At 39.2% G+C, this 11,973-nt stretch overlaps 1 protein-coding gene across 4 annotated transcripts in view; it reads right to left on the bottom strand.

Moving 5' to 3' along the window:
- The window catches only part of rdx (BTB/POZ and MATH domain-containing protein rdx), a 94,930-nt gene that overhangs the window by 82,558 nt on the left and 399 nt on the right, over positions 1 to 11,973 (bottom strand). The window contains exons 1-3 of one of the 4 annotated variants that reach the window (XM_026816682.1): positions 11,173 to 11,458; positions 10,792 to 10,939; positions 10,258 to 10,316 (exon numbers count right to left, since the gene is read on the bottom strand). In XM_026816682.1, coding sequence (XP_026672483.1) covers positions 10,258 to 10,316; positions 10,792 to 10,818 — 86 coding nt within the window. In that variant the 5' untranslated portion in view covers positions 10,819 to 10,939; positions 11,173 to 11,458. Of the gene's footprint in view, positions 1 to 9,439; positions 9,538 to 10,257; positions 10,317 to 10,791; positions 10,940 to 11,172; positions 11,459 to 11,643; positions 11,727 to 11,973 lie in introns of those variants that run through there. The other 3 variants (XM_026816680.1, XM_026816683.1, XM_026816684.1) reach the window with 3 other exon arrangements.

Raw genomic sequence — 11,973 nt, 5'->3', positions numbered from 1 at the left:
TCTCGGAAAAATCGAAAAGTTTTTTTTTGTTGTTTATTATTAGCAATGTTCTTCCGACGTCTGATTTCTTTTTAAAAAATGCGTTTCTAAAGTGCATAAACTTTTGGGCTTGACTGTATAGCCAATACATCCTTAAAAAAAAACAGAAGCGTTCGGTTAATCGATACGGTTTATCGTATCAGCGGGTTCGATTCCCCCGCGACGAATTCGCCTCATTTTTCAGCAACTCGATTTAATTAAGGTTATCTGTGGCAGCGCTCGTAAACTGCCGGAGATAACAGATCGTTTTGCATAAAGATAACTTAATACCGAGCGTAGCGCGATTTATGAGAGGCGGACAGAGGGGCAAGGGGAGCGTAGGTGGCAATCTGTGTCGCCGGTTAATTAAGAGCAATCGTTATCTTTGGTATCGCGGCTGTTTGCTCGATGTTCGAACTGGCATTAACGAAATTGAAGTCCCAGCATCTGGGGGATAAATAACCGGGCGCGATATTTAACTGCGAAAAAGAAAGAGAAATCGCTGGGTAGGAAGCTTGGAAATTATTTCCTTCGGTCCGACTGAAAAATGGTAGGTGCACTGCGAGCGTAAACAGAATTCACGTGTCTTCAAGATTTAAACAGCGATACTTTAAAGAAAATAAGGAACAATTTACTGGATAAAAGACAGAGTAAAACGGGCGATCCAACATTAAAGTCATCGAAGTATTTCGAGCATTGTAATCGATAGGGATTATTCAATGTTTTACGGAAATAAACGATACCTTTCGAAAATGGTTGTTTTGCTATGTGGACTATTAGATTGATGTCACAAAGATAAATTGACAGATGATAAATGGCTTCGCCGGAGAAGCAAGAAGCAGTAAATCGTTTTATCCAGGTCATTAGCAGTTTTTCGAGCGAATCTCTGGGTTCGTTTTAGGAACAGATATATACTATATTTTCTGTTCTAGATAACTCGTTAGAAATTGTGGAAAAACAAATAAAGCACGCCTCCTATTTTTTGTCGTTCGACATCAGACTAGTTCGACATCAGACTAGTTCGACTCGAATTCCAATTTCCCTAAAGCACTTTGTACAGTGATTACATAAACTGAACAATTAAATTTAAACCAACTGCGAATTACGGGTAGCCGCTAATTGAACCAGCCGAATCATTCGCATTAATCATCCCTGCCTCCTCGGCTCGCAAAAACCGACCCGACCATCCTCACCGAAATTGATTTTCCACCACCTATTTGTCGTACTCGTACAAGATTTCCAAGGCAGATGATGCAGCAGAATACAACGTAAAACTGATGGATCGAGGATTAAACGAGGCACCTATTGACCTGACACGAAATCCCCTGTTGTAAATTTTAATCCTCTTACAGCTCGAGAATCGCTTTTCGCGATGACAGCCCGACTTTCGTGCTACTCCTCTTTCGCCAAGTACAAGTTCAGCGAAAACCGATAATGAAACTCGACGAGGAATGCGTTTGTTTCGCAGTTACGCGGCAAATATTAATAACAAACTAACGGACTAAACTTTTGTCGAACACGCGGCGAAGAGTGACCTCGGATTAAATTGAAATATTGAACGCCAATAGAACGGAAGCTCGATTGTCCAAACAAATTGACGCAAAAGCTTCTGCTCGATCAACATCCTCGAATAATTGGACGATTATTATGTTTTAATCTCGCATCAAGTATCGTTCCCAGAGAGACGACAAGAAATAAGAGCCTTGCTCTAATAATACTCTTCCTGCTTATACCATTCTCCAAGTTTAAAATAAAATGCTAGCGTAAGTGTCTCGCGTTTCTTAAACGGATATAACTAGACTGCAGATTGTATGCATTTACAAATCTTGTGTTTGTAAGAAAAGAAAATAAAAAAATAGGTGTACAAACGGAAAAAGCTTATTTTAAACGATTTAACACGCGGCCGAATGGACGTGTCGGATTCTACGACCCCTGACAGACAATACAAATGCTTTCTTAATAGCCAATATTCCCTTATTTTACGAAGTTAGTTGAGAAAACGTTTCACGAGGATTGACACAACAGTTTAATGCTCTCGCGTGCTCCAGCCGACATTTACCACCTCGTAGAAAGCCGGTTAGACCTTTTTTTGTGACGAGAAGCATGAGAGCTCACTCACTTTCCCTCGCGAGAGAGCAAAATGCCAATCGTCACTCGCCAGGAACCACCGATTTAAGTTAATTCTCAGATTACAATAGAGCTTAAAAGTTGACGTGCTCCTCCGACTGCAATTCTGTAGCTAAGTACTAAAAGTGCTAATGTAAAAACTTTTTAGAAAATTAACTGATCAAACTAATGGGCAAAAGCTCAGCTTGAATTCTCTCTTTGTGCATCTCTACTTCATAAATATTATTGCACCAAGCTACAAAATAGTCCTCACAATTTAAACATGCTCAAATTCGCAAGAGTATTTTCACGTCGTTCTAAATTGGAAAACGACAGACGAATTTTACCGAGATTACGTATTAACCGTGAAACAAGAATCGATGGTAAATGTATCATTAAATCTTTGAACAGGTTGAGTAAAAATGTTGCAAGAAGAAGATTGGTGCAAAGATATTTTTGGGAAGAGAGAGCAGCTTAATAAAAGAATTCTCTTGCTCAATGGGACGGCTCTTTGTTGTTGCAGTCGAGCACTGAAACGCGGCAGTGTTCGACGAGAACTCGCGAAACCAGTGATTGCGACGAGGAAAGTTTCGTCCGGGGGATTGGGGATGTCGAAACGTTGGTAGAAGAAAATAAGTTGTGGGATTTCGCGGAGATTTCGTTAAGCGAATCGAACGAGATCGCGAAATCTGAGAAATAGAACGGACATTGCCCCATGAACCAAAGTAGTAGTATATCATGAATAAAAATTTGTTCGATGAATAGATAACAATCATTATCAATTTGAATTTGAAACTCCTGAAGTTCTCATATATCAAGTTTTTTCGTCAGCTTTCATCAAACCAAATTCAACCCCACAAAAGCCAACCGTAGCAATTGCTCCTTCAACCCTCGAAAATCATTCCTCCCACGTCTGTCAAACACAACCACTCCCATCGCCAACATCTGTTGCTCTCCAACGTTATTCCCATCAGTAAGCCTCGATGCAAATACATCTCCCATTTAAAGAAGCTTATTATTAATGACGAAGAGGAAAAAATCACCTCTCTCGTATCTTAAATCGTATGTATATAAAACAGTATGCTATTACCAAATAGTAACTGCATTTTTCTTTTCGATAATACATGATATATGTATTAGAAAGCAAGTGAGATTTGCCCGAAAGGACTTATTTCTACCCCTAATAATAATTTCGGTACTCGTACCTATTTACAATATTAATGATATTTGACAAAAATCTGCATAACACGTTTATTAGATTCAGTGTTCAAAGCGTTTTGTGGTAAGTGTTCAAATACATTCACGAGCCATTGTATATCGTATCATCTCGAGAAGATGAGCGCGCGATCAAGGCTTATAATTCGAGGCATGGCCCGTGGCGAAATTGAGGAAAGGGTCGAGAGATGTTCAACGTGCTGCGGAGGGCTGCTAGAGAACATAAAAGATCCACGGTAGCGCTGTCAAAGGCGGGGTTCATCGTACACAAAGTGGGTAAAGGTAGGTAACCCATTTTGGGGGTGGTCGAACAACCTCCTCTCTCTGTCCCTCTTCCCAACGAGCCGTGCAACGTGTTTCCTGTCTCCGTTCGCTGACGCTGGGGTCCGTCCACACCGACACCACCACCGAACCCGAAGCTTGTGCCGTGTCGTTGAGTATTGAGCGGGGTGAATGCTCTTGCGCAATGCACGTACAGCAACCCCAACCTCGTCGACCTCGAGGCTCCTCGGTCCGGGTCTAGCCTTGCCCTGGACGCGATTGATTAACCGAATACCGATAATGTTTTGTCCTGTTATGATTGTTATCCCGGAATTTGAATAAAGAATTTCAAGACGGCGAGCAACCAGCCGTACGGAATATAGAAGCAAATTCATAATGATAAAGAATAAATGAGCTCATTAAATTTTACTACTGAGATACTGACGATGTTCCTGTTAGGATTATGATCAATGGAATGGAACACACAGGTTGAAAACAAAGACACATTACCGAGAAACGTCAGTGACGTATGAACGAAGAAGACTCATTCTTATTATCTTTAACGGAATTCAGAGGTTCTTTTATCGTAAAGGTACATAAGCTTTCATTTTTAGTAGCTTCTTTGAAAACGAAAAAAAGAACGACTGCGGCGCGGGAGCAATTAGTCTGTAACCAAGTTTTACGGCTGCTTTAATGGGCTTCCATATAGAAAGAAACTGGCAAACGCTGATCCTCTCCATGAAAGTCCTCGATCTCGCGGTCGAGCGAAGTTAACGTGTTTCGCGTAAAAAAAAAAAGAACGAGGTGAACAAAATGTTCTCTCGCTTTGGAGACGACTTTCCCGATGTTCCTTCGTACGCGGTTGTAGGTCTGACCGGCCAATTAAAAGTTACGAGTATCGCCGGTAAATATTGGTGATCGAGCAGAGTTGCCCGTATTCGCCGCGATTACACGTGCATCAGCGTGGATCGGTTTTGTGGTGGTCGCGAACGAGCTCTCGTTTGCATCCATGTGACCAATTTCCCTTGCAGCTGACGCTCGTCGAGCCATTTAATGGCTCGTTAGAGTGGAGGGAAAAAATGGAGCAGCTCGTGAAAAACGGTTGCGCCACATGAGGCTATTTTTTGGCTGGATCGCGAAACAAACATGAAATAGAATTTCAATTTAATTGCCCCATCATTAAATCTTTAAGAGTAAACCTCGAACACTGGAACCATCGATTAATGATAGAAAATGAGGCAGTAATCGATGTGACTAATTTCATGATTGAATAATCCACTAACGTTTTAAAATCGTATAATGGAATAAAACTGAATAGCTAACTTTTAAATCGCACAGACAGGAGCGATTCATGGAATTCCTAGGATCCCAACCATTTCAACTGATTACCGGGCAATCATATTCTTGCACAAGCGATCAAATCGTGTATTGTAAAGATCACCATGTGCACGTGCTCGATTCGCGCGAATTTAATGTCAATAACTAAACAGGCGTCGAGAAAGGCGGAGGTAGCACGAGTGTTTCGTAATTAAAATGGAAGAAGTGAAAAGTACTAGTATCCCCCGGATCGATTGTAAATATAACGACTGGAAAGGGTCGGGGAAAGAAAAATGAGGGAAAAGGCGACGAATGACGAGCCATTTGAAAAGCAAAGCACGATAAGCCGGACGTGTTCCCTACTCGAGGGGTAGAACCCTTCGGATCTTCCTATCTCGAATTACCATCGAGCAGGGAAGACAAATCCTTGGCGATTTTTTCCTGAGAAGATTGCATAAGTTTTCACGGCGCATCACTTTTTTTACTCTCCTCCTTTCCGTTCTCGCGGGCTTATTGTACCCCTACAGCAGAGAAAGATGTTTAATATTCGTTGCAATATCAATGGCAGTCGTACAGGTTGAATATAAAATAGATCAGCTTCGACCTCATACGAGAACGTTAAGGCATATATGTACATGTGTCGCACCCCCATATTGTATTATTATGAATACGCAAGTGTTGTTACGTTATCTTACACCCCCCGTTCATAAAGCTTAGAATACTTGCATAAAAAAATCTGACAAATATTCCAAATTAGCATCGAGTATCGAGGAACTATCTCAATTGAAAGATTGTGCTAAACTATATAGTAACCACACGATAAATCATGTAATGAGCTATGAATTGTTCCAATAAAAAATGCCAAGTGAACATATTTGACGAGTTAGCGACAAAGCTGTAACGTTTTACGAAGCAACGATATCAGCACACGAACATGGCAGAAGCAAAGTAGCACTCACACTCGCTCGCGCGAGCGCGCGCGCGCGCTACCAACAACCCTGACACGTGCAAACACCAGAAAATTGTGTTACAGCCCGAGTAGTGTGCGTAACCCTCTCGTACGTTCACGTGCAAGTTTAATTGCGTATGTGTAAGTGTCGAGAGGCACTTGGTAGCGCGAGTGGCGTGGGTCACACAGAAAACCGCAACAGCCGCGCTGGGATGCACGTAACATGTGTGTCAATGCGACTGACAAACCGCCGCATTGCATTATCCGCAATTATTTTCTGTAACGTCGTCGCCTTCGGTTTTTACACTTCGAACTCGAGCCAATTGAATACGTCATACGTGAACTACAGACTTCATGCATTCAGTAAATAATTGTATGTACAAAATAGATCACATCTACGAAACATCATGTTTGTCAAAATAGGATGTGCTTTCTGTGTGAAATGATTTATGAAAGAAAGTGTTCGAGCGAGCCACCGAAACTTACGTTTTTAATGGTGAAGTTGTTTGACGATCAAACATCCTCTCTTCCAGGGTCTCTTCTTCGGTTGGCCATCGCTTCGGCGACATCGCCGGGTTATGAAACGTCCTGTACACGCCACTTTCACTATCGCGGCCAAGTTTCATAACTGTTATTATCGAGGTCATACGTAGGCTGGAGAGAAGTCGACAGAGAGCCAAAGAAAAGGGTCCGCCGTGTCTACCCATTGATTACCGTAGATTTCCGCAAACTAACCGATCGATTTTCTGCGAGAAATTCACTAAATGGCTGATCACTAGTGCTGTTCTTAATGAATTCACGCCTGTCCGAATAACAATAATTTTCTATCCCTCAACTACTTAAAGCTCAAAACTAGCTATAACACTCGACACTTCGAAGAAAGAATAGTTTGATGCAAATGAAATTTCGATTATTATTATGAATCAAATTATGCATGGTATAATTTGACTAGACATAATTTATTTCAGCAAAGCTGATGAAGATATCGTAATTTTATTAAAGGATGTTGTATATGCATCAACGTAGTAGATTCTTCAGAGATGCTTGTATTTAGAAACGAAATGATTCTCGACTCATTCATAAAGAAATAATTATCTCATTTAATGTAACTCGCATGAATTGCCAGGTTTCAGATCAGCGAAAAAGTTAACGAATTGCACGACGGATCGTCGGGGACGTTAATCACACAGATGCTATTTAATTGCAAGCCCGACGTTGGAAAGTATCAGCGACTCCCCTAGCATCAAAACAATATCGCTGACTCTACCGTTTGAAACCGTCTCCCCTTTGGCCCTTGTGGAGCCAAACCGTAAAGAAACCGTGGCCCATTTCGAATTAACGCTCGCCCGACGAAGGAGTCGTTCTTGTTCGCGAAACGCAAACGAAAGGAGAGAGCGAAAAGCCGAGGCGAGTGCCACGCACAAAACGACAATTTCGTGGAACCATGAAAGGGAACGAGTTGCACAAAGAGGAAGACAGAGGCTAACGGGAAGAGCGAGCACGCAAAGGAGAAAGAAGAGAAGAGGGTGAACAGAATCACCAAATACGAGGTACGGAACGCTTTTTCGAGGGTGGTTCCCTGTGCATGCTGTGCGTACACTCCAGCTCATAAATATGAAGCCTATTGATGAAAAGTACTTGAAAACAAATCTACATAAAATGCTCCTCAATTAAATTATATAGAACAATAAATATGTATGATTTGATGAAAACGGGAGAATGTCATATTTTCGAGGAAAATGTGTTAAATCCGGTATTGGAATTTTAATGAAATATATATAAAACTGAGAATTTCAAATGGTACACACAAATATTATCCTTAATCAACATCTCTACTTACAACTTAGACCCTGATATTACTGCAATTATTAAACAGTGAAAATAGAATTAACAGATAATCGAGATTCTTAAGGGATCTAAAGGGCTTTTGCACTTATGAGCGAGAGTGTACGTGTGCGCGCATGAATGTGTGCAGAACGCGTGCACAGAGGGAGAAATCCGCAGAAATTGCTGGGTAAAGACGACGGGTCTGGGAAAGTTGCGCATTCACCCTCGAGCACCCAGTCATCTCCCGTCTCGGGGATATTTAATATGCTGCGGCAGGGTTAGAGTTTCCACTGAGCAACCAGGAACTGGATAAATGGACGAAGCCAGCAGGTAACGCCGGCAAACTTTTCTGCGGACGGGAGCTCCGCTTTATCGATTCAACCGGTTTTATCAGGAACCTGAATACGGGATGAAGCGGCCGCTTGGATAACAGAAGTGCGAATAACGTAAATTCAGGAACCTGCCCTTTTTTATCAAACACTCTACTTTCGCGACCGTAGAGAGGAAATCTGGGCTCGAAAATACTGCGTCAAACAGACTAATTAAGTCGTCTCAAAGTACAAAATAATTCTAAAAAGAAGACTAAATACATAACATATGAAGAATGTCCTTGGTCGATGTTTCGTTGCAAATTGAAAAAAGATCTTGTACGCTCTTTGACAAGTGTAAAATTTACAAAAACGAAACACGTTCTCTCGGGTTGACAGTGCAATATTATTTATACGAGCTCGTGTGTTAGCGCGTTACTAGGAGGACGCATATGGAAAGAATCATAGTCGAGATAAAAGAGTTCTATGAGTCATACACGTAGAATCTTGATGATCGTAAGTGATCCTTGACGCTTAACGGCTCCACGACCTCGATTTTGGTAAAACAAGCGGAAATTGGTTAAGCGTCTGTGTGCACCGCTTTGTGCCGCTGTGTGCACCAGCGAATTAACGACGGTATAGTATTCGTGATGCGAAATCACCGTTTTGCGATAGCACCCCTCGGGATCGTTCATATTCGCGCAAAAATCTCTTTCGATGATCTCACAAAGTATTAAACACTGGTAATCGACTGAATTATTACAAAAACACAAGTGAAGAAATATGTTTTCAAGATGGTTAAAGATTAGATAATTAGAAAGTAAACATAATTGCTTATACTGCGGCTATACGTAATAAATCACGCTTAACGTACGTCGTAAACGAAATACGTTGATACGAAAGTAACAGGTAATAGCTATTGAAGAAATGGACAGACCACTCGGTGAAATTGGTTTGTCTTAAGAAAAGTGAAATCTGCATGAACGTGGTTACGTGATATTGGCAGCGAAAAATATGCGATATCGAAAAAGGATAAAATACGTTTACGTACAATGAACGATTCCCCATACTACTGTATAAGTATTACTGTTAACTTAAAATTTAGTAAATGTACGTGGCACATGGCCAATCTCATAATTCATGAAAAAGATAAAAATTGCGATATTTAAATATGTACCAAAAATGTATAGAAGTCTGTGGTGTACTCTAATAATAACAATTTTTGTAAGCTGCTAACCTCACAAGAATCTAAATGATATTCCTAATTAAAGCCTTACATGCGATCCAGAACCGGTAATTAAAGCATTATAAACATTTTGATGCATATAAAAATATTATAACTATTCTACTTAGTGTTATAACGCGACGCAATACAATAGAACGTACTTTATTTTAGGCATGTCACAAATAATTTGTTTCAATGTCATTCTGTACTTACGTTAAACTTTTCGGCACATCTACGAATTTCAAGTAGCGGGATCTCTGATTTTCTACGTTTCTTTCGGAACTAATACACATCACTAAATAATGACACTAATTTTTACTGAACAAACTAACGTAAAATAATTTGAAAAGTGATAATGGAACTCGATCTTCCATAAAAAAAAGCGTTGAAAAAGAGACAGAACTGGGAACGGTATCTAGCGGCAGAGTATAAAATTCGACAGGTAAAAATCATCCCGCCGATAAAGATGGTTACTATGTACCATGCATCAAGATTAACGAAATGTTCGACAATTCCAGCCTTTTTACGAAACACTTGTTGCTCATATTTCTCAGATTAACGTCAGTTATAAAATAACTGATCGCGAATAAACAATGAATATAATGTAGACTTATATTAATAAGAGAAACACGTTTATATGAAGATAAATATTGTTTCTGAGAACACGACCATATTTTAACATTTCGTGTTCTTCGGTTAGTTTATATTTAATTCATCGTATGACAAACTAATCGGTTATCTTGTTGATTTCATAAACTTCTTGTAACATTGATAATCATACACATTATTTAAGGAAGTTTGTTCTAAACTTGTAAATTTCATAAATTTGATAAGATAACAGTATTCAAAGAAACAGTAGATCACTTTATCTAACTTGAAAGCTTTGTAAATCTAGATTTATGTTTTTAACAATTTACTCTTTCCTCAACATACAATTATAGAAAATATGAGATATTGTATTGTATGATATATCAATGTCAATATACAGATAACATATCATAAAATTACACATAATATAACAAATAACTTACCGAAACATCTGTGTCACTGTAACAGCCACGGTATTACGACGAATATGCCCATGGATTACCTGAAAGAGCAAAAAGATTATTCATGTAAAAATTACAAGAATAATACAATTTTTATTTTATTATATACGTATGTACTTGAATCTTTACTTGTATATCGAGTAATGTTTTGAGATAGTGTAAGCATATAAAGCACAATGAGATGACCAAAAAATAGATAATGCTATTAAGTTATCTTTAATTAAACAAAAAAATATGAATGACATAAATCACGAAACTAAATTCCAAATGTAAAGCTAATAACGAAACACTCATTTTCCTTTGCAAACTTACATAATTTCTAATGTTGAATCAGCGATAAAGTGAGTATAAAGGGTATAAAGTGAAAGAAACAAAAAATCGTGTTGTATGTAAAAAAAAAATGATTGCCATAGACATATCGTATCGTATGTTCGTAAAATTGACTTTGGTCAATCGAATTATCAAATGTTTATTTTCTAATCGAAAAAAGCGATTACTCGGTCACTGTATACTTGCCAAAGTCAAGGTCGTCCAACTTGCCATTGTAAGGTCAAGTCGTCATGTTTACAATGTCAAATCGGAACTATAATTCACGCGATACTGCACACACGCACATGCCCACGCACCAACGTTACGAACGAGCTTACGATATTATTGTCCGTATCTAAAAAAAGGCAAAGCATCTCGAAGCGCGATTGAACAACCTCGTGAGAAAAAAATTCTACGGTAAGAAGTTAGGTTAAGCTTGTACCGAATGACGAAGCCGGTAACCGCGCACTACGATACACGATTTTATTTCTCCACGATACTTTTAATACAATACTATCAATGTTCCCGAATCTTTACTTTAATTAATACTTAAATCACGATAAATGGCATCCCTGACAAAATAATTACCTATCGAGTCGTGGAGCACATGTGTTAACAATAAACTATTCACCCCTTTAACCTCTTGCTAGCGCACAATTCTGCCTACTATCTGACGTATTTAACATCTTATTGTCAATACGGTATTCTACTCACTATCGGCTACCGTGACATAATAACACGCAAAAATGAATGAACGATGTTCTACCACTGACATTTTATGATAATACCTGATGATACCGGCACTGCGCAAACACTACCAACTGTTTTTCGTTCTCGCATTCTCAAATCAAGAAACACGCTAACGCGGTGGCGTCGTGATGACAAGTTTGAGTTGGCAGATGGCATGCCCGACGTGCTACCGCGAAATTTTGGATTATCTGATTTTTATTGCTGAGAGCTTATCATCCCGACAAAAGCAACAATGCGTGACCGCGTAAATAGTTACATTGATGATCGATTTTTACCATAAGTATGTATATGTATTGATTAAGTACCTACACGTGGATATGTATTAGTACAGATGCCAGATTGAGGACGGGATTTGGAATTCGGAGTTTCCGCACATGTCAGAGTGTTCTTGTCTGTAAACCAGACACGACAGACTTGAGAAATATTGAAAGACGGTTCAATTTTCGCTCATCAATTCGAAGAAATCATTATTAATCGTATCATTACATTGTAATAATGCAATTAATAATTATATTACCAGTGATATCATATTTGATTCGAATTTACTAATCAATCTTTTATTTATTAGGCAATGAGCTTTTTTTACAGAATTTAGAAACAAAGAAGATTCTTCATTTTATGATCAGATCCTGAGAGCAA

This window comes from Ceratina calcarata, unplaced genomic scaffold (genome assembly GCF_001652005.2).
Source record: "Ceratina calcarata isolate Rehan_Ccalc_2016 unplaced genomic scaffold, ASM165200v1 scaffold54, whole genome shotgun sequence".
Lineage (NCBI taxonomy): Eukaryota > Metazoa > Arthropoda > Insecta > Hymenoptera > Apidae > Ceratina > Ceratina calcarata.
This window is presented reverse-complemented; position numbering and strand designations above follow the sequence as displayed.